Source organism: Grammomys surdaster, unplaced genomic scaffold (genome assembly GCF_004785775.1).
Source record: "Grammomys surdaster isolate TR1022 unplaced genomic scaffold, NIH_TR_1.0 143, whole genome shotgun sequence".
Lineage (NCBI taxonomy): Eukaryota > Metazoa > Chordata > Mammalia > Rodentia > Muridae > Grammomys > Grammomys surdaster.
This window is the reverse complement of record NW_021604601.1, coordinates 1276057-1298916: the sequence shown is the minus strand read 5'-3', so window position 1 is coordinate 1298916 and position 22860 is coordinate 1276057. Positions and strand designations below refer to the sequence as shown.

General features: G+C 44.4%; 1 protein-coding gene across 1 annotated transcript in view; it reads left to right on the top strand.

Annotated features, from left to right (window-relative positions):
- Positions 1–22860, top strand: part of Sash1 (SAM and SH3 domain containing 1) — a 167082-nt gene that overhangs the window by 19990 nt on the left and 124232 nt on the right. The window contains exon 2 of the mRNA XM_028764361.1: positions 22489–22617. Coding sequence (XP_028620194.1) covers positions 22489–22617 — 129 coding nt within the window. The remainder of the gene's footprint in view (positions 1–22488; positions 22618–22860) is intronic.

Sequence of the window (22860 nt, the reverse complement as noted above, 5' to 3'; positions counted from 1 at the left end):
TTTCTTTCTTTCTTTCTTTCTTTCTTTCTTTCTTTCTTTCTTTCTTTCTTTCTTTCTTTCTTTTTGGTTTTTCGAGACAGGGTTTCTCTGTGCAGCCCTGATTGTCCTGGAACTCACTCTGTAGACCAGGCTGGCCTCAAACTCAGAAATCCACCTGTCTCTGTCTCCCAAGAGCTGGGATTAACGTGCACCACCACTGTCTGGCCCACATAATCTTTATTTTTTTCCTGTATAATCTTTATGATACTTACTATTTGTATCATGCGTTTGACATTCAGTTTTCTGTAGGCTTGGGTACTTGTTGGGTTTTGTTGGATCACATGCTTCTGTCTTGTTATTTTCACCAAGGCCTGGTGGGTATTCGGACAGAGCTACGAGGAGGGTCACACTAGCATCCTCATCCTTCACTCCTACACCATACTACATCCTGTCCTCTTAGAAACCCCTCTGTCCACAGTCCTTAAGCACCTCTTGGGTCTTGCTCCTTCCTTCAGTAGTGGCCCAGGTAAGAGGTGTTCTGACGGAACGGGAGGGCGTGACTGGAAAGATGAAGCTTGGTTTTGAGAACACGGTGTTGAAGAAAGAAATGCACTGTAAGATGCATCGTGAGGAAGTGTTGGGTGTGCAGGATTCCAAGACATAGCAAGAAGAGCCTCATCTCCTGGGTTCTGTCTAGACTTGGAGAGGTGAATGGTGGGTTTCTCTGTCTGATTAAGGGTCTAGTCCCGAGGATGAGCTCAGCAGGTAGTTAGTGGTGGCCCTGAGCTCTGTCCCCTTCTTTGTGTAACTTATTGCCCCGTTATTTTATATTTGGAGCCTGATGGGTTGTGGAACTAATGTGTAACTCATATGCTGAGGTTTTTCTGGGCATTTAGAATATCTTTTATTTCCTTGTTTTGCCCACCTCTTTGTGTGCATTTGTGGCTTCACTTTTAGGTTGATTTTTGTTTTTTCCTGCAAGAGAACATCTCTTGTAGCATGCAGAACTGTGTAAGGTATGAACACTGACCATGGTCGTGGACTTTGTAGAGCGTGGAGGATGGATAAAGTGTGGTCCTCCAGTGACTCAAACATACTGAAAAGGTGGTTCTCATCTAGTGTTAGAATTACTGCTTAGAGTTCTTTGTGAGGAAAGACAGGATAGAAATATATAATGTTTTTTAAAAAGATTTATTTATTTATTATATATGAATACACTGTAGCTGTCTTCAGACACACCAGAAGAGGGCATCAGATTTCATTACAGATGGTTGTGAGCCACCATGTGGTTGCTGGGATTTGAACTCAGGACCTCTGGAAGAGCAGTCAGTGCTCTTAACCACTGAGCCATCTCTCTAGCTCATATATAATGTTTAATATGCTTTGAGACCATCTTTTTGTTTGTTTTGTTTCTTGAGCTAGCTTTTCTCTGGAACCTGATTTGTAGATCAGGCTGGCCTGGAGCTCAGAGATTCACCTGCCTTTGCCGCCCAGGTGCTGGGATTAGCGGCACATGCCACCACCATGCCACCACCGCCAGGCCTGTCTTTTCTTTTTCAAGTGGGTACTTGCTCTGGTTCTTGAAAATCACATTTGTATACTGTGTGTGTGTGTGAGCGTGTGTGTATGTGCGTGTGTGCGTGCACACACACACGCGCGCGCGCGCACACACACACGCACACACAAGCTTGTGCACATATGCACATTTCCACATATGCCGTGATGCCATAGGAGGTCAAAGGAGAACCCATGCCTGTGGGAATCAGTTCTTTCCTTCTACCATATGGGTGCTGAGTATCGAAAGCTCAGGTCTTCTAGCTTGGTGACAGTTGCTCTGACCAGCTGAGCCATCTCGATGGCCTGCAGAAGTGACTTAAGTCCCAAGTTATATAGTTCTTAAGGACTCAGTGGGTGGCACAATCTAGATTATTGTTTAGCGAGTCTGAGAGGTCTGAGCCTGGATCAGCGGGCGAGGCTACGGACAGATGATCGATGCTGCAGCTAGCCTATGGTTGGAAGCCACAGGAGCTTTTAAAGCAACTGACCTTCTTGAAAGGTCACTGACAGCGTTTATGAAGTGAAGTCTAATCTACTGCAAGTGAGACATATCAGTGGTCCCAGCAAGGTTGGAGTTCTGGAGCTGGGGGAAGTGGGCAGATGTGGGATCCGTGAGGGAGGTCGACTGCCTAGGTGTGGGCCGGTTCAGTAGTGGGACAGGGAGTGACAATCGGAAAACTAAGGAACATCGTGGGATGTTTGCCTGGTCATCTGGGTGGAGCGGCTTCAAGGACAGTAGGCAATGAACATATGCCCAGTGCCATTAAACTGGGTTTACAGTGAGATTTTAAAACTATGGAGTAGGCTAGCCTGCTGTGACTGCTGTCTTTTCTATAAGGGAGTTAGCTGGGACCATTTCATTAGACTTGTAGCAATCCTCCTGCCTCTACTTCTGAATCATATATTAATAGGCTTAATTGATGCCAAGATGCCCAGTTCCTACGAATCCCAGTCACTCTATGTCCCACCTACAGTGACTTGGGGCAGGTGCTTTATCGCCAGGACTACTTTCTCCTGGACAGCACTAAGAGTCCCGTGGTCATGTTGTCCTGTCAGCAAAGGGCAGTGTGACTTGTGCCACAGAGCGGTCCTGGGTTTAGACCCCCGTGAATACACAGAGAGGTAGCATTTGAAAGACTGAGGCCAAGAGATTGCTGTAAGTTTGAGGCTAGCCTGAGCTACATAATGAGTTCTAGGATATGTAGCCTCTGTCTCAAACCAAGCAATGCAAGTCACTGGTAATACTTAGCATCTGCTTTGGATGGGACACAGAGAGGATGGGAAAGGAACTACACCATATTGTAGTGACCCTGGTATCTCTGTGTATCTATGGAGGAGAATGAAAACAACATCTGTTCTTTATATGAGGAGTGCACTCTCAGATATGACTGTTCCTGTCTGCTTTCTGATACATACAAGTGCATCTGATCGAGTAGAGGTGGCCTTCAGTCATCCTCCCACACTTCTTGCCTCTTCAATTAGGATTCAGTTTCCCATGAATCTCTTGCTCCTCCTAGGAAGTAGAGTGGCCAGAAGTTGTATGACCACCCTTTTAAGATGTGATCCTTCTGTTGGCATCCCAGGGACTCACTATCCAGGACCATTCTCAGCTGTTGAGGAAAGCCAGGCATCCATATCTCCCTCAGCCATGATGCCCCACTGCTTGGCTGGGATGGTGTGTGATCCGCAGTACATGTTTCTGGTCTATGGCAGTGGGGAGTTTGTTCCCACGCTGACTAGCTAATCACAAGCATGTAAGTAATGACATGTAACAAGTAATTACTTACATGTTAGTGATGGCACTCAAGCAAGTTTCCAGGTCTTAAAAAAAACATCATTTCAGATTATTCAATGAAGCTTTTTGTTTCAGTGTTCACTATGATGGCAATCGGTTAAAATTATGTCAGACTTAATTAAATATGTCAGAAGTCTCTTTGGGGTGCAGGGGATGTGGCTTTGTTGGGAAAGTGCCTGCTTGTCATGCATGAAGACCTGGGTTGGATCCCCAGCACCTCATAAATTTAGTTGTGGTGCCACAGGAGGGCCAGATCATTTTTTGGTTTATACACAACAAAAGGCCAGCCTAGGCTACATGAGACTATCTCAAACAGACAAAACAAAACATAACCAAAACCCCATCTTTTCCTCCTGAAAACTCCAGCACTGTTCCTTGTTAAAAAAATCAATTCCTTTCCTGGGTGTTGTAGAGGTGATATTTAGAAAACGGTGCCTAGTCCGGCTTGTTCCCGGGCAGCCACCATGTTTGGGCTGCTCCTCAGCTCTGACCAGAGCTCCAGCTAGCTAGATGTGCAGGCCCTGGCACCCACAAGATGCCAGCATGGGGAATGGCTCTGTCAATCCACCACGCTACATCCACAAAGCTCGGCTGAACCCCAGACAATATCTGCCATCCTCGCAGTACCCGGTAGAAATGAGACTCTTAAAGCTTAATGATTATCTAAAGGATTTACATATTTAGAAATGCTCAATCAACAAGATGCCCACATAATTAGAGTTGTTACCAAATATCTAACCTTTTGATAAAAGTTGGTACCCAGGACAGCTTTTGACCCATCTGTGTTTCTCTATGGCTGATAGCTTCCTTTTCTTTTCCCCTTCCTCTCTTTCTCCCCTCCCCTTCCTCTTTTTCTCTCCTCCCCTTTCCCTCTTCTCCCAGCTCCACCTCCTCTTCTACTGCCTAATTACTGAGCTCCACTGTGAATACAATGTAGAAGAATAAATAACCTGCTACAGGAGTTGGTATAGGAAGGTAATGCTCTAGGCCTGCCCCTCAGTAGTTACTCCTGGCTGAGGTCATTGTAGTTGGGGAAGCAGACCCTGTGTTGCTTCTCAGCTCACTAGGGCTTGTCTTCTTGACCTGAGCACAGCCTGTGGTGAAGTGTAGGGATTGTTGTTATCATCCTCATTTTACAGATCAAGCAGAGTAAACGGGTAAAAACACAGGAATTCTGCCTTCATAGCCAGCATCAGCTTCCACTGCACTGTAGTGGATATGGAGTCAGTTACAGCAACCTTCTCCGACCCTGAAAGGACACACAAGCCATTTGCGTGTGGTATGGTGGCGGCTATGATGGTCAGGTGCCAACTTGCTTTCCAGTCTGACAACAGGAACATCTGCCCTAGTGATGTGGGCGAAGAAGATAGATAGGAAATGGGGCTGGATAGGGAGACACATTTCTACACTGGTGAAAGGAACACACAAATTCTATCAGGCTCCATAAGATGTGAGTTCATTAAGACACCAGAGCAGAGACATATGTTAATGCCTCTCATTAGCTGTTTTTAGCCTATAGAAAGGCAGGTTCCATACTCCTAATGCTAAGGAAGAATCAAGAGACAACAGTAGTGAAGGAATGGTGTGGATGGGGTGGGCATGAGAAGGATGCTGGAGGGAGGGGACACAACCTTTCTTCTACTCACTCTCTTTCTCCCCCCTTCAATATTTCTGGGTAGTGGTCCTGGTGCGTATTATCCCTATTTTGCAGTGAAAGCTGAGAAGTGGCTTGGGAGGAGAAGTCTTCATTTAACACTATGTACTGAGTAATTCTATGTGCCAGGCAGTCTAGAAGAGATACCAAGGGATGCATGGAGTCCAGACAGACACATTCTGGACTTTCTGACCACCGAATAGAAAACCTATCTTCACAGTAGTCTGTGTCTTTTGCTTCATTCATCTGTGGTCTTATGTAGCCCAGGCTGGCCTACTACTACTCCATGTGTAGCTGGTGATGAGCATATTTTGGATCCACATGCCTTCATTTTCCCAGTGATAGGATTTCCGTCCTGGTTTATGAAGTGCTGGGGATCCAACCCAGGGCCCTGTGCATGCTGGGTAACCCAGGGCCTGGTGCATGCTGGGTAATCCAGGGCCCGGTGCATGCTGGGTAACCCAGGGCCCGGTGCATGCTGGGTAAGAGCTCTATCAACTACTTTAAGTCCTTATCCCCTTTGCCACTTAGTTTAATTCCCTCTTCAAGACCATCAGCGTTGATGAGAACCTCAGTCCTGACAGTGGTTGTCTTCAGCTGAGCTGCTCTGTGCATTCTGGACTTGTAAATTCTGGTTCTACAAGCCGTGATGGCTCAGCCCACTCCCTAGTTGTAATGCATCAAAAAATAAAATAAAATAAAATAAAATAAAATAAAATAAAATAAAATAAAATAAAATCTTGAGCCAGAGGCTGGACAGGTTTGCAGGACACAGAACAAAGGACAAACCATGAGGCTCCTGTTTACGTCCTCAAGTCTGGGGCCACCCGAGTTTCTGGAGAAGTCAGGATTTCCTGAGGAAGCCTCCTGAGGAGGGTGTGGTGCCCTGAGCAGGATGCGATGACACGCAGCCCCCTGCCCTGGCCAAAGCCAAGTTAGGGTGTGTGCCTTGGCCCACCATTCCCAGCCAGTATATTCCCAGGCTAGCCTCTTGCCCAAGTGGGGCTGGGGAGCTTGGGTGGGGTAGACCAAGGTTCTGGACCTGGCACCAATCTGTCAGGATGCAGTGAAGCTGAGAGTCTGCCAAAGTCTCAGGCGGGAGCTGCATCAGCATTTGAGGCCCAGTTTTTCCCACAGGACCTTGGGTGGGGTCACTCATGGCTGCCGGGTCAGCTGAAAGCCCTGGCTGCAGGAAGAAATGATGGGTCTAAGGATGTGACAATTTGTTTGGGCTGGCAAAGCACCCGGGCATGTGCTTCCTCAGCTGTGTGCTGCGTGTAGCTGAGGGATACCGTAATTCACACTGATTTTTATTTAGCCATATAAAGTGTGAGCTGGGGGTGGGGTCAGGCGCTACTCAATTCGTAGGGCTCTTACTGAGCGAGCATTTGAAAGGCCCTGGGGTTGATACCACTACCATACTAACCAGGTGTGGTGTATCACTTGCAAGTCTAAGGAGGGTGGAGGCAGGAGGATCAGGAGTTCAGGATTATCCTCTGCTAATATAGGAAGATCAAGGATAGCCTGGACTACAGTGAGAACTTGTTTCAAAGTAAAAACACGTGACAAAGAGATGTCTGTTAATCTTGAACTACCCTCTCTGGTTCTTCCCTTTCATTGACTAAACTCAGATGTTCTGAGGGGAATAGAGGGAAAAAGAAAAATCACCCTCCAAAACAACAACCTAAAAACCAAATACACTCCTTACCCCCTAATTTACAGATTAAACAATCTATTAATAACAAATACTATTTACTCCTTGAATAGAGGATGGGGTGGGAAAAAATCAAGTGAGTAATCTTTTAGGTCTATTTGTGCAGCTTTTATTGAAAAATAATATATACGAACAAAATACAGATGGCATATGTAATGACGTAGGCTTGTAATCCTAGGGCCCAGGAGGCAGAGGCAGGATGATTAGGAATTCAAGGCTAGCCTTGGCTACATAGGGTTCAATGCTAACCTGGGCTATATGAGAATTTGTCTCAAAAAACAAAAATTGAGAAACCAAATAAAACACAAACTTGATATGGACAGAATTCATTGCAGTCCTAAGAAACAAGTAAACACAAGCCTGTTCCTAGAGATTTAGAGACAGCAAGATTTAGAATCTGAGGGAGAGTTACATAGCAGTTATCTCTGGAGAAAATGAAATCAAGTAGAAAAAAAGATTTTAGGGGCTGGAGAGATGGCTCAGTGGTTAAGAGCACTGACTGCTCTTCCAGAGGTCCTGAGTTCAATTCCCAGCAACCACATGGTGGCTCACAAACGTCTGTAATGGGATCTGATGCCCTCTTCTGGTGTGTCTGAAGACAGCTACAGTGTACTCATATAAGTAAAATAAATAGGTCTTTAAAAAATATGTATTTATTGGTCAAGTGTAGAAGTGCGTATACCTTTAATCCCAGCACACTGGAGGTAGAGGCAGGTGGATCTCTGTGAGTCCAAGGTCAGCCTGGTCTACAAAGTGAGGACAAGAATGGCCAGAGGTACACAGAGAAGCCCTGTCTGGAAAAAACAAAAGAAAATAACATTATTTGTTTATGTGTGTATCTTTCTGAGTCTGTGCACGTTGTTTGTGTCTGTGTGTCTGTCTGTGTGTGTGTGTGAAGGCACATGCTTACACATGCCTATAAGCACATATAGAAGCCAGAAGAGAGGGTCTCAGAGGGGGAGTTGCAGGTGCTTTTAGGATGCTTCGTTTTGCTATGTGGTGCTAGGACCTGAGCTCTGGCTTTCACAACTAGGTGGCAAACATTCTTAAGTGCTGAACTATCTGTCCAGCCTGCTTTTTAGGCCTAGAGTCACGACACCCCCCAAAACCACTCAAGCAGGTACCTGCAGAGCCCGGACATCCCTCTGAATTCTTAGAGCTCAAAGCAGCACAAGAAACCAGCATCTTCCCAATCAGGCACCCCCGCCAACCCCACCTGCCATCCATGGCCCAGAGGGGAATGAGATATCTGCTCTCTGCTCTTTCTCAGAGCACAGTTAACTCAAATGGCCGGTGGAGGAGAATCTTTATTTCCTGTGTTTATAGCTCTGGCTTGGAGATCAAAAAGGGTTATTCCACGACATTTTTTAACACAGCAATTTCTCTCATTCATAGTTGTGCATAGAATTTTGTCTCTCGCTGTCGCACAAAAAATTATCCAGTTAGTCCACAGGTACACTTTGTGACTCAAATGCACAGAATGTCTGGAATAACCCTCATTCATACGTATTAGACCAGTACAAGTAACTGTCTCCCTGTTTGAGCCGTGGCTGCAGAAGGGAGCCCTCCATCTCGCCTCCATCAGTCTCCAGCAGCATGTAGAAACCCGTCTCTGCTGCTGCTGTGTTCCCTGACTCTTGGACTTAAAGCCTAGAGCCGTTCTTAGGCTCGGCTGTGGAGTGGAGTCATTTCGCTTTGGTTGAAGCGATTTTGCAATATTATGCTTATTGTGTTTGACTTTCTCACATGTATAAAACTAATAAACCACACACACATAAAAGTGCCCAGTGTTAGAACTGACAGTCTCCGGGGCTTGTTTTTAATAAGCGTGTGTAATTAACACCTTGAACTGTATTCCATTTGTTTCTTTTGAAACCATACAAAGAGGATGGTGAGATCTACCAATGCAAGGCACCAGCAGAGTTAATACTGGCATTTTAAATTATAATGAGGACATGGGAGTTGAAGAAATTAAAACATGCAAGCTACTTTTATGTCTGAGGGCTGCAAAGTAGGTTTGTTACTTAAAGGAAAAGTTAAAACATAAAGTAACATATAAAGTGTTCCTATCCATTTGCCCCCAGGCTCAGCCTGGCACAGGGCTTACTGATGGATTGTCCGATTTTTTTCCCATGGTCCTTTGTTCACACAGTTAATATGCTTATATTGAGAGGCGGCTAAACATTGTCCTAAGCTTCTAATAAAACTCAGAAAAATATTTGCTCTCTGGAACACAACTTTTTTTTTTTGTTTTTCAAGGGTTTCTCTATATATCTGACTGTCAGGGCACCAACAAACCAGGCTGGCCTTGAACTCACAGAGATCTGCCTCCTTTTTTCTGCCTCCAGAGCGCTGAGAGTTTCCATCACCATCAACTGGCTGGAAGTCAACATTTTATTGGGAAATTAGAGAAGATAAAAATCAAACTGATAGTAATAAATTGTTTTAGGTATAGAAAGTGGAAAAAGATATGTGAGGTAGAGAATGGGTCAGAAACATTAGATATAGGGAAAGGAGACTGCGATTTACTTATAGATTTATTTAATTTATTTTGAGGCCAGATCTCATATAGCCCAGGCTAGACTTGAACTCTATACTCTCTTGTTTCCTCCTCCCTGGCACTAAGGCATCGGCTCTGACGATATCAGATGGGTTTATGCAGAGCTGATGTGGAACCCAGGGTTTTGTGGAGACTAGGCAAGCACTGTACCAACTGAGTGACTTACCCAGTCAGCGGAGACTCAGAGAATCTGAAGGATGTCTGCAGGTAAAGGTAAGTGACTAGGAAAAACAGCAGGCGGGGATAGGGGCACTTTCCAAGCTGCTGAGGGTAAGCCGGCGTAGGATGCTCAGGACCGGTGAGGGATGAGGCGAGCCAGGCAGGGTCCACAGGTATGTTGTCTCTTTTCACTTTGTTATTACGTTTTCATTCTTGACATCTATGGGTATTCTGCATGTATGTGTTTCTTTGTACCATTTGAATTCCTCGTGTTTGCAAAAGCCATATGAGACCAGATCCCCAGGAGCTGGAATTACGGACAGATGCAAGCTTCCAAGTAGTTACTGGGGATTGAACTCAGATCCTTGGAGCCTAGGCTCTTAACCACTGAGCCATCTCTCCAGCCCTGTGTTGCCTTTTACTTTTATATCACAGAGACTGTGTGGCCCTTACTCAGAATGAAGCAGGAACTTGAAGTCTTCTCAGTGGGTCAGTGGGTCAGTGGGTCATGGGCTGTTAGGTTCTGCTAGGACTTTTCAACCACTGCGTTCACAGGGAGAGGGCCTAGCTTTTAATTGCTAGGTATAAAGTTCATCATTGAACCGATGTGAATGGAGAAACTGTCTTGACAGAATCAGACTTTCCTTTAAAAAAATAAAAACAGAAAAACAAAACCAAAGACGACCCCCTAAAAGCAACAACGACCTCTCTCCCCGAAACCCCTATAAATCTTGATAGCACATTTAATTATCACAGTAGGCTTTCCTCCCAACAGTGTAGACAATTAAAACAAGTATTATTTGTTCTATCCACATCACAAAGAAGAAAGTGAAACTGACAAATCCTCCCCACCCCCAGCTCTTTTTATAGGGCCATTCAGAAGAGTCAAATAGTCTTGGTAATAGGAGAAAGTGGGTGTGTCTTAACTAGTTTATTCCCTGCATGAGATTGCATCCTCGCAAATCCAAGAACATGAATGAAAAGTTGGGGGTGTTGGAGTAAAGAGCTGGTTCCCAGGATCTGCTTGATGAGCTGGTGGAAATGTCCATGCTTCGTTAGATCAATTGCTTTTCCAAAAAAATGGGCGGTAGATTAGGTGCCACACAGGAAAGCCAGTAATGTTCTTTAGTAACTCCCAGCTTATGAGCTACTGGAGAAAAATGGACATTTCCCTTCCCTCAATCAGCAGCTAGAAAGACAGACATACATTACTGCCTGTTTCTGAGGGTGTAAGAGAAACGTCCAGTTTACAGAGCAGAGCTGGGTAGGAATCGAGCCCTCTCCGCTCTCAGCTTCTCAGGTGTTTTTAAGTTTGAGAATAAGAACCAACCCACATGTGTCCAGTGTCTGTCAGAGAGCACTTCTACATTATATTTTGGCAGAAGCAAATGTCTTTTAGGATGAAAACTGAGATCATCCTGAGGAGAAATGATGGAGTGAGCAAAGAACTTTCAGTTCACAAGAAATCACAAAAAGCAAGTCTGAGCGTCTGATCCTTGGGATGGCTCACACAGTTGTATGGGTTGACGGACAGACAGCTGTCGGAACAGGCACGCTCATATGCAAGAGCTGTTGGTGAAACAGAGGCTCCCTACACCCCATTTCCTGTACCTTAGGGGTCAGAGAGTTGTTTGGGGTGAAGCTGTCACTCTTCCCATCCATAACCTGTACATGAACTTGAGTCACTGAATAGAATTCTTAGCACAGTGGTGTTGCCACATGACTGTTTTGGCTCCAGAAGCTAGCCGCAAAGGAGCCTGCGTGTGTGGAGGGTAGGTGTGTAAGAAAATGTTGCTTGAGATCATTGGGTTCCTTTCCAGGAGCCTGGGAGAATTGTTTTCTTCCTGACTTTTGAGAGATGTTCCACAGTTGATGTCTCTTGAAAGAAGAACTCAAAAACAGTTGTCAGCAAATAAGAATAAGAAGTTTCTCCTTTGGCTTTGGCATGGGTCCTGACTTTTTGCTCGTTGCCCCAGGAGTCTTGTGTGTTTCTGAGGCTCCAACATTGCAGCTTGTTTGTTTTTTTTTCCACACCTGGACCGGAGGCTTTCCAGCTGTGCTTTCCTGTTCTTCCTGTCTGATGTGAGTGGAATTATCAAGGAGTCAGTCAGACAAGCTTCTGGTGTTGTCTTTTTTATTTTTTCTTTCTTTCTTGTTTTTTCTTTTTTTTTTTTTCTGTTTCTGGTTTTTTGAAACAGGGATTCTCTATAGCTTTGGCTGTCCTGGAACTCACTATGTAGACCAGCTTGGCCTCAAACTTGGAGATCCACTTGCCTCTGCCTCCCGAGTGCTAGGATTAAAGCCATGTGCTACCACACCAGCTATTTAAGCTGTTGTTGTGGTGGTGGTCATTGTCATCATGATGATGATCATCATTGTCTTCCTTTTCTTCCTCCTCCTTCTCGTCTTCATCTTCCTCCTCCTCTTCCTCCACCACCTCTCCTCTTCTGTCTTTTTCACATAATCTTTGTTACAAGCTCTTAATGTTGGAATCTCAGAAGATGTCAAAGCATTAGTGAACCTAATTAACCATACTACACCAAAGAAATTTCCGTTTAATCTTTCTGCTTTAAGAATTGGCTTTGGTGCATACCTTTACTGCCAGCACCCAGGAGGCAGAGACAAGTAGGTTTCTTTGGGTTCGTATACAACCTGGTCTACATAGTGAGTTCTAGGTCACCCTTTGTTATGGAGTGAGATTTGACCCAAAACAACAACATAAACAAAACAATAACAACAGCAACAACAACAAATCTGGCTGGTCATGGTTAACTTAGACAGAAGAAGAAGAACTCAAGACCAGACTATGGGCACACAGAACACGGAGAGTCCAGACTAGCCAGGGCTATATACAGGGGCACCCTGCTCCCCAAACAGAGAAGAGAAAGGAAAAGACAAACAAGCAGAAAGAGATAGTAACCTTTGGATTACATCAACATTTATAGCCATCAGTTTGTTGAGCATTATTAACACTTAGTAGGTCAATACCTTGGTTTTCAGCTTCTATTACTCCTTGTTCAAATGAAGTAATGAGACAAGGCCATAGTCAAGATCTTTCCTGACTTTCTAGGTGTCTCAGTGTATGTATACTAAATTGTAATCCTTTGAGTGACCGTGTGATATGACCTGGTTCTTCTAAATAATGGGGGTGGAGTGCAGAGGCTTTTGCTTTCCTATGAGTGGAGGAAGATAACCTCAGGGGTGTTTCTTGGGTACCAGCTGCCTTGCTATAGATGTATATATACTACATGCATTTTACTTAATCCTATCAGAGCCCATTGGTTAGTAATACCGCTACCATTTTAGATACAAGGGAGAGGTGCCTGTTAAAATATCTTATAAGACCTCTTTATCCATGGCTAGTATCCTTGACCATAGCACAATTCCATCTTTTGTGGGCCATTCTTATTCCATGTAGCTTTTCTTTCTCTGGTTGACCAGTTATCCCTGGAGAAAGGATTAATGCCCAACCAGTTCTTGTCTTTGTTGTTGGGATGCAAGCCTTTCAGTGACAGAGATGGGAAGGGGTCCTTTGGCAGCAATCATAGAGACACACACACCGTTATGTTTCTCCTGGGGTCCCTTATGTGATGAATGCTGGTGTCAGCAGCACGGATAGTTTCATAACTTGATAGAAATTAGATGTGGTAGAGAGGAGCAAATGAGCTTCCTGGGTCAGTTCCTCATTTTCTTAAAGGGGTTTTCTAGCTGGGGAGGGACAAGGAACTGCCATGCCACAAGTCTCGAGGATGTTTTTATGTGTAATGTGCTGTTCATGAGATCAATGACACTGTCTCTAAAATCTGTGTGATTTGATTGTCCTGGAAGCACATGGCTATTTTAAGCAGAGTGCTTGCATGCCATCACTCCCAGCTTAAAGAGCTATGTGTGATTATTGACTCACAAAGAAGTCCCAAACCTGGGGTCCCTCATCTGTCCCTGGCCTACTATACCTCTGCAGTCTGATGCTTTAGTCATAAGTAGCTTTTCCTCTTGGAACAAGTTGGCCTATCTCTTAGAACATAGGGGCTAACGTCCTTGCTTCTGCCAGAAGCCACTTCCCACGGTTTCTTACTTCCCACGGTTTCTTACTTCCCACGGTTTCTAGTGATGTGTTTCTGTTCCGTTGTCTCACTCACAAGATGAGTGTTGTGGGTCTAAGGTTGGTGAGAACAGGAATTGATTAAAAGCTTACCATTCTGCAGTAAAATGATGATTTAGGGCCAGGGGGATGGCCCAGAAAGTTAAAGCTTGCCACCATGCCTCATGACCTTGAGTTCAATCCCGAGGACCCACATGGTAGATGAAGAGAACCAAGTTCTACAAGCTGTCTGTTGACTCTTCTGTGTATGGTGTGGTATAACACATCTAAATATAGACAAAGAAATCAAAGTAACACCGTTTAAAAAAATGATATAGTTGGAAATTTCTCAATTTATAGTTGCTGAATGAACTCTGTGGAGCTCTCAAGAGGCGTTCGGTGTGTGAGTGAATAAATGAGAAGTACACTCGTTGGATAGGTCTTTCTTATGTAACTGGTTAACTATAGGGTGTTGCTGTGGAGTCAGGTATGAGGTGCAAAACTGAAGAATCCCTAGCTGAAGCTTTCAAGAACTCTTGGAAGTGTTATGCTGATAACAAATGGAGATTTAGCAGGAGATATTAGAAAACGAACCCACAGACTTCTGTGCTACTGCTGGACTACTCTCTGCTTGCCAACTCTCTGGCAGGGCCGGAGCTCCTGAGCTGGTTCCACTGGGCTGTTCTCCAGCTTGCTCCCATAGCAACCGGTCACTGTCTTTCCAGCTCTGGTTCCCTCATCCCTGAAGCCGCTAGTTCCTTCACAGCCATATCTACCTGGTTGTCGGCGGACCCACCTTCCAGTAATCCAGTAAAGTAAAACCAAATAGATTTATATATCAGCAAATACTCAATACACAAGATGCCCACACAATTAAAATTATTATCCCAATTATCTAACCTTCTGATATAACTACCTGAGACTGCTAGAGACACTCGGGTATACGTCTGCCTCCTTCTCGCCTACCCTTGTTCTCCCTTTCTCCCTTTCTTCCCAACTCCTAGCTCTGCCTTCCTCTTCCCTGTCCAATGACAGGGCTCTGGCTACAAATACATTGGGCAGGAAATTTCTGCCACATGAACACATAGACACATTCTTTTTTTGTTTTGTTTTGTCTTGGTTTTTGTTTTTCGAGACAGGGTTTCTCTGTGTAGCCCTGGCTGTCCTGGAACTCACTCTGTAGACCAGGCTAGCCTCGAACTCTCGAACTCAAAAATCCACCTGCCTCTGCCTCCCAAGTGCTGGGATTAAAGGCGTGTGCCACCACCGCCTGGCATAAACACATTCTTAAAAGACTATTTATAATAGAATATTTCATGTGTAGGCAAAAGTAGAGTGACCATCACAGAATTACCATGTCACTGCTAGAGTTTTCAATTCTAGCTGACTCTTGCTTTATCTCTGCATTTTCCCTGGCTCTCCCGATTCTATGGATTCTAGGCAAAGCAGGATTATCATGTTAGACCATCTGTGTCATGGCGGGGGGTTGGGGGGGTTGAGCGTATGATGAACTTCAGAGTTCAGACACCTCCAGACTGTGTAGTGTTACCCGCTAGTTCTTAAATATGTGGATTTTTGGTAGCAGCATCACAAAGAAGTTTGAAAAATTGTAATTACAAGTGTGTCGGCTGCTGTCTGTCAGGTTTGATGGAATTGGTTAGGACGCCTGTTTCACCATTTGCACTGAGGAAAGGTTAGCAGAAGTCCAGCAAGAAGGCTGACGGGCTGGAAGAATAGCAGAGAAGGCCAGCCAGACCCCAAGTAGAAGATCATTTTCTAGAGCCAAATGGAATTTTCAAGACTGACAAAGTATTCATATATTGTAGAGTGTTTGACAATGTCATCAGAAGCTCATGATTACTGTACTTACTGCTACAATTTGGGAATGCCATAGACTAGTTTTTTTCCCAGTCAGATCTTGGTCAGTCATACTTAATAAAAAAAAATGCCTCCATTTTCAGGTTCAGGTGCCAAAGTCAGCTTGAGAAAAGTGTGATTCACCCTCATCAAAATTTGTGAGCATGGCCCGAAATGGTGACTTCATTCCCATCTAACTAACTGTGCCGTTCTTTCCAGATCAGGGACTCTGTTAAGCTCAGGGCAGCTTAGACATGGAAAATGAGTTCAGCCTAAATTTGCCAGCTGCTAAATCCCAGTGTGCACCAGGGGCTGAATTTATACTTGTATTTAAAAAGCAGATTATCAGTGCCCCACTCTCTTCTGCTTTTCCAAGTCCTTGGGTTTCTGTTATGGACCACTAATGGAATGGATATTTCAGAGGCTACAATTGCAAAGAGACCTTATGAAGTATATACAGTTCACTAACTTCCTTCAACACATTTCTGTGGTTTGGCCATATAGCCACATTAAATAAAATAAGAGACACACTTTGCTAGTCTGTCTAGCCACAATAAATAAAAATTTATGTTGTGTTTGTTGTTGTTGTTTTTGTTTTTGAGAAAGAATTTGTCTGTGTAGTCCTGGTGCCCTAGAACTCAATTTGTAGACCAGTTTGGCCTCGAACTCATAGCATCTGCCTCTGCCTCTGGAGTGCTGGGATTAAAGGTGTATGCTACCATAACCTGGCTGTGTTTTATAATTTTTTTTATATTGTACTCTTAATACTAGTTACCAAATCGAGAATGTAGTCCTCTGTGTATTCTGGTTTTGTCACTGTTTCTGTGATGCTAGGGTTGAACTCATGGCTAGAGAAAAGCTGTACGACTGAACTACACTCTTATATTGCAGAGAATTGTAGATAAAAATACTTTGGACTGATATGAGTAAATACTTGTGAAGAGATGTGAAACTCATCGAGTGGGTTCTAGAGCCCCATTTTTTCCCATGATATTTTTTTTCCTCCAGATTATGTGGAATCCAGCAGTCTAGACTTGAGAGCTAAGCATTGAGGATGGAGCCAGTGCTCCGTCCTGCCTTCTTTCAGGAACAGTTTGTGTTAATTGGGGCACACCTACACTCAATAGTGGCACCTCATTTGCCAAAGTGAGAATTACTTATATAGGTTCTGGTACGTTCTGGGTATTTAGGAGAGGGGAACAGAAGGCATGAAGTCAGCTTTCCTCAAGCCACCTGCAGTGTGGGCGTGCACCCTCCCAGAGGCTTTCCTCCCCTTCTCCATGAGCTCATAATTCCCCTTAGTGTAGCTATGTAGTTGTATGTGTTAATCCTTTTTCCTGGACTGTAGTCCAGTTCAAACCATTTCTAGAAATAGTAGAACCAATGCCTTAGAGATTAGTCAGTCATTTGAGATCAGTTATTATATGTTCAACACATTTCTCGAAACATACACGACAGGAAGAGACGGGATGGGATGGGGTGGCAGAGTTGGTTGAGCAGTGTCGTTGCACAGATTCAGTAAGGTTGAACACAGAAACCAGAACTAAAGGCATCTGTACGGTTGCAGCACTTTTACCGGAGAGAATGCTGAGGGTCCTTATCAGCTCAAAACCTTTAAGCAAGCTAATTAAGGATGAAGACACATTGGGAATTCATTTTAAGAGAGCAGTTAGGCTTCCTTGCAGTGTAGTGATTTCTTTTAATGGATTTGGCTTATAGGTTGTGTGTGTGTGTGTGTGTGTGTATACTTACATTCATGGACTCATACCGACTCTATCGAAGGAAAAAGGAGCAATATAAATAAAGCATACAATCAATATTCTGTAAAGTACACCATGCATGTGAAGAACAGAAAAAGAGCGAGATAGAATATAATCAGAAGTCTGCTCTCCTTTCTTCCCTCAACTCTTAGGGAGTTACAACAAAACACTGAGGCTTTCTCCTAGGGCTCCTACCTTTATAGAAACATGCAACAAGAAATTAGGGGCTGGAGAAAGGACTCAGCAGTTAAAGATGTAACTGCTTTTCCAGAGGACCAGAGTGTGGCAGCTTATGAGCACCTGTACCTCCAGCTTTAGGAGATCTGATGCCTCTTCTGGATTCCTTGGGCACCCTGTGTACGCATTGTATGCACATATACACCACACATACACAAAAGAAGACCATTAGTTCATTTGCATTCATTTGCATATAATCTATATAAGCTCTATCTCATTGTTACTGGTACATTTGCATTCATTTGCATACAGTTCACATTAATATCTGTCTCACCGGTGGCTCCTGGTGTTTTCAGAAATCTTTGCTTTGCTTTGGCTGTCAAGATGTCCTAAGCTGTAAAAGACATCTGGGGAGAGGAGAGCAAAAATAGCCATATGCATGGCTTCTATTTTCCTAGACCCTTCAGTTTTATATTTTCCAGAGACAAAAGTTTCAATGGGATAAATTTGAGAAGTTCTCTTAAAATGGTTGTTGAGAGAACAAAGTAGTTATTCCCCCCCATCCCCACCCCCACTACAACAGGAGTCCATCTAATCTTAACTGTGTGTTCAGAGTGCTTTGTCTCTGTGTCTTTATGCTGTGTAAAGTGCCAGATATAAAAGTGCTTCTTGGCCTCAGGAGGAGGTTACACTCTGTCACCCATTGAACTGACTGTATATATAGTGTGTCCCAGGTTTCATCCACACAGACTCTGTACGGATGTTGGCGCTAGGGCCTGCTCTCTGTATCATTTCTGTAGTGTAGAAAGGGCGGTGGGATTTGCCCATTGCTGTTTTTTTTTTTCTTGTTCACAAAGATAGAATGGGAAGAAAACTCTTACTGGAAGATAATATGACTCAAAATTTAAAAATTTACTTAAACAGTCTTTTAAGGAAATGAAGTTAATTTTCTTCCTAAAGTCAGGCTATAGACTGGCTTTGTCTAATTTATGAGAACCAAAAACGGAAAAAAAAGGAAAAAAATACGGAAATGAAATAAATAAGGCAATTAATAAAGTCTAGTCCAGAAACTCACTACTTTAATTATGTATGTGTGGGTCTGTGCCTGTGGCACAGGTGCCAGAGCAGGCTGGAGGTGTCAGATCTTCTGGAGCAGGAGAGACAGAGGCAATGGAGAACCTATATCTGATGTGGGTGCTGGGAACTGAACATAGGGTCTCTCCAAGAGCAGCGAGTGCTCATTGAGTCTCTGACCATCTCTCTAGCTCCAACACTAAATAGTTTAAAAGAAAAAAAAGAAATGTTTCAGTGTTTTCTTAATGGTGTTTATGACGGCAACTGAAGACATGATATAGAGTCACACCTTTTTGCTAGAAGATGCTTTAATAGCATTAGTACTGCTTTAGGTGAGCCTTCGGTAGGGAAAGATGCAGTTTTGCACTTCCACAAAGAAAGATGCAAGCCGGGTGTGTTGGCTCACACCTGGAACTCCAGCACTGGGGAGACTGAGACAGCATGATTGCCATGCGTTTGAGGCCAGCCCCAGCTACATACTGAGACCCTGTCCTCAGAAACCGAGACAGAAAGGAAGATGCAGTGTAGAACAGATGAACAGCATTATTGAAATTCCCCCACAGGCTTTGGTTGTAAATATTTAGTGGGGTAAATATTTCCTTGAAGTAGCTCTGTAGCTCTGTCAAACTAGGGCAGGTTCGCTCAAAGTACCGCCGAAGTCGGCAAGTGATTTGAAAGAACACAAATTAACTCCCCACACTTCCCCCACCACACCCAGAAAAAAAAAACCTGTCCAGAGGAGAACAGACATTGAGCTGATGGTCCCATCAAAAGCTTTCCAGACTTAATGCACACACTTGGGGTGACTTTGGAGACCAGTCTTCCCATTGAGAGCATCCCTGTCTTCAAGACCATAAAATTCATCGTTGCCTGGGGGCTCCTCCCTCCCTCTTCGTTATCACTAGTTTCCTGTTTTGTTTTGTTTGTTTTTTCTTTTTTAATTTCAGAGCTTGGAGTTTGAATGGATAAAAAGAAAATCACCAGGTATCTCCATGGTTCTATTTGATTAGGACATAAAGATAATTTTGTGGATATGGCAGACACACTTTTAAAAGACAGTTTACATTCTTGTAGTCTTTGGCCATCTTGGCATCTAAATCATCAGGGCACAGATAGAGAGTGATTACAGGGACTCGCTGCACATCTGGGAAGTGATTCGGGTGCATGTAAAGGCAGCTGTGCCATCCTACTTTAAATTCTTACCCACCGAGCGACGCATGAAGAATGGCCACATGGCCGTAGTGAAGGTGTGAAATACGGGCTGGCTGCGGCCCGACTGGAACAGAACAGATGCTTGCTTCCTCAGGAGCAACAGAAATGGTTATTAAGGCCTCCAGAGTACAAGGGGAGTTCTGAGCGATGTAGATTGGAGCTGAAAAGCCAACTGTCCGGCTGGTACTGGAAACCCATCAGTAGTGAGTGTTAGACAGTAGGTAGTAGACTGTCCTTTAGGATATATAGAGTAAAACAAATAAACAGAAACATAGTCTGAATATACCTTTAGAAGTATTCCGATGCTTTCAGGCAGCCTGGAGTGGTTTGATGAAGGAAACAGTCGTGAATGAATCGATAGCTCACAAGTGGGGAAAGCTGTACAGAAGCGTCCGTTTTATTTGCAGGCTTGAGACAGGGTCTCACGTATCTCAGCTATCAGTGGAGGTGAGCATGATCTTGAACTTCGGATTCTCCTATTCCCTTAAGTGCTGGGATTATTTATAGACGTGAAGCATTACGCACTGTTAATGTAGTGCTGGAGATCAAACCTGGGGCTTTGTGCATGCCAGACAAATGCTCTCCCAGTTGAACTGTATTTACCGTCAAATGCTAGTGTGTGTGTGTGTGTGTGTGTGTGTGTGTGTGTGACAGAATGTAAGACTAGCAGGCCAGAGCTGAAGAAGTGGCTCAAGATTAATTAAGCTCAGTTACTATTCTTGCAGAGGACCCAGGTTTGGTTTCCAGCACCCACAGAGAGCTCAAAACTGTAACTCTAGGTATAGATCTAGTACCCTATTCATGCCTCAGTGAACACTGCATGCACATACAAACAGGCAGACAGACACACACACACAGACACACACACAGACACACACACACACACACACACAGACACACACACACACAGAGCAGACAAGGGGAAACATGAAGTTTGACACATTCAGTGAGCCCACTTGGTTGGATATTTCTGGTCCAGTGTGACAAATGTGTTGCCTCTATGATGGATGGAGACAGAAGTTTCTGGGGAAGGATAACATCACAGTGCAGAAAGACCTAGAAAGTGAGGAACCCAGTGTTCTCCAGAGGCCTGGTTGTTGTTGGAACCAGGGCTCTGACTCATGCCAGTGCGTTTTCTGCCAGTGTTTCGAGTCTTGCGCTCCTCAGACAACAGACACACTGAGGAGAACACCCCCATTTCTCCATCTTGCCACTGTTCCCTGCTGGAAACCTGCAGGGCAGATGGTGGGCTCCCTCCTCTCCTGCTGTGTCTAGCCTGGTTTTTTTCTTTTCCCTAGACAGGCTGATTTGTATTTGGAGACAAACTTTTGCCCAGACATGTTCAAATGCTCGAAGAACTTACCGGCCTTGTTTGCATCTCTCTCTTCCCCCTCTGTATGCTAGGAGAGCTGAGGCAGTTCCCTCCGAGGCAGAATGTGTTAGTGGTCGAAAGGAAGGAACATTTCTAGAAAGCCATTTATTTCAATTTCCGTGCCCCACTCCCAACTTAGTTCCTAAAATCAAAAAATGCTGAAGTAGAACAAGATGGTCACTGACTGTCCTCAGACCTCCTGGGCAAGGCTTAAGTCTGCACACAAAGGCTTCAGGAGACTTCTGCTAGCTGGAAGGCTGCTTCACTGTGAGAGAACTGTTGCTGTCTGCAATGCACTGACATTCATAACCCAAGGGGCTGGTGTGGCTCATTGAATGTGAATGAATTTTAGGTCATCTATCACTTGTGGCTATCTGAACAAAATTATGTTCTTCTCTGTCCCGGTTAAGTCACCTAAATTAGGGAAGATGTGTGGGAGATAAAAAGAGGAGTGGAGGTACCTTTTGGATGGAAGATGTGATAGAAGAAATGCATAGTTCAGACCCAGGTAGCATTCCGTCACCCTCCATGTGCACATGTTCAGACGTGTGCTGAGGAATCACTAGCCTTGAGGACGGTAGGAGGATTACCTCTTGTAGTGAATGCCACTGGGTAAGGAAGGATGGCATTTACCGTGTGCCAGGCAGTCTACGTGTTCAGAGGTGAGGCTCTGCTCTCGCTCACTGTCTGGCAGGTACTGTCATTAACCCAGTGTCACCAAGAGAGCTGGAGAAATGAGCTTCAGGCTAGATAATGGAGGGATCACGGAAATGGATGTAAAGCCGTAGCACTGCCTGGCAATCTGCCTCTGTGAGGAAACGAGTGACATATTTACTTATTTATTCAGGTGAACTTGTGCCTTGTGCTCTTGTGCCTGGATGTCTAGTAAATAATAAATCTAATGAATATCATGCATATTAATGATGGCAACAATGAATTATGACTCCTAGCAAATTTGAGTGATGAAAGGCTTTCTATTTTTCTGTCTTCTGTGAGGGGACGCAGTATGACCTCCATGTAGCCTCCTCCCATGGACTCTAGAGGCCCAGGCTTTATTCAGAGCTTGGGCATCTGAGTCTTTCAGAAGCTTTCAGGGAAATTCTGTGCAGCCATGGCCATGGTTGAGTACCAGTGAGCCTGTTACAGAGTCTGCTAAGTGCACTTGCTTCCCTGGTGGCTCTTCTTTCAGCCAGGCTAGGCAGGTATGAGTGGGTTATCGTTGCTTTGATCAGTAGATCCAGAAACTGCATTTCTTGTTAGCCCTGGAATCTACAGGCAGATACTCATGTTCTCTGAGCTAGCTTACCCAAAAAATACAATAAAGAAAAGACCTGGTCCCATTTCAGAGGACTGTCCTGGACATTCTATCTCACAAGTAAAACAGCTGGGCCCATGAGTACCAGGTAATGAATATCAGCCACTATTATAGATCATGATTATACAAACACTCGTTAGCAGGGAATTAGATGCTCTGTGGCTTTTCCAAAGTGGGCTGAGCTGACTGCCTCTCTTCTTTTCCTGTCTCTTCCGTCCTCAGGATGGTTCCCTGGGAAACATTGACGACCTGGCCCAGCAGTATGCAGATTATTACAATACCTGCTTTTCTGATGTGTGTGAGCGGATGGAGGAGCTGCGGAAACGGCGCGTTTCCCAGGACTTGGATGTGGTAAGTGTGCAGCCGTGGGATGTGGCGGCTGTCAAGTGGGCAGTTCCCATTGATGCTTCCAGCCTTGCAGCCTCTTGGTCTGTCCTACAGCCCAGCTCTGTCTGCTTCTGGCTAAGTGTGGTGAAATGTCAGATGCCCAAAAGACCAGCTTTTTTCTTCTGAATGAGTGTTGACTGGGGCAATATGACCAGTAAACCTCTCTCTCTCTCTCTCTCTCTCTCTCTCTCTCTCTCTCTCTCTCTC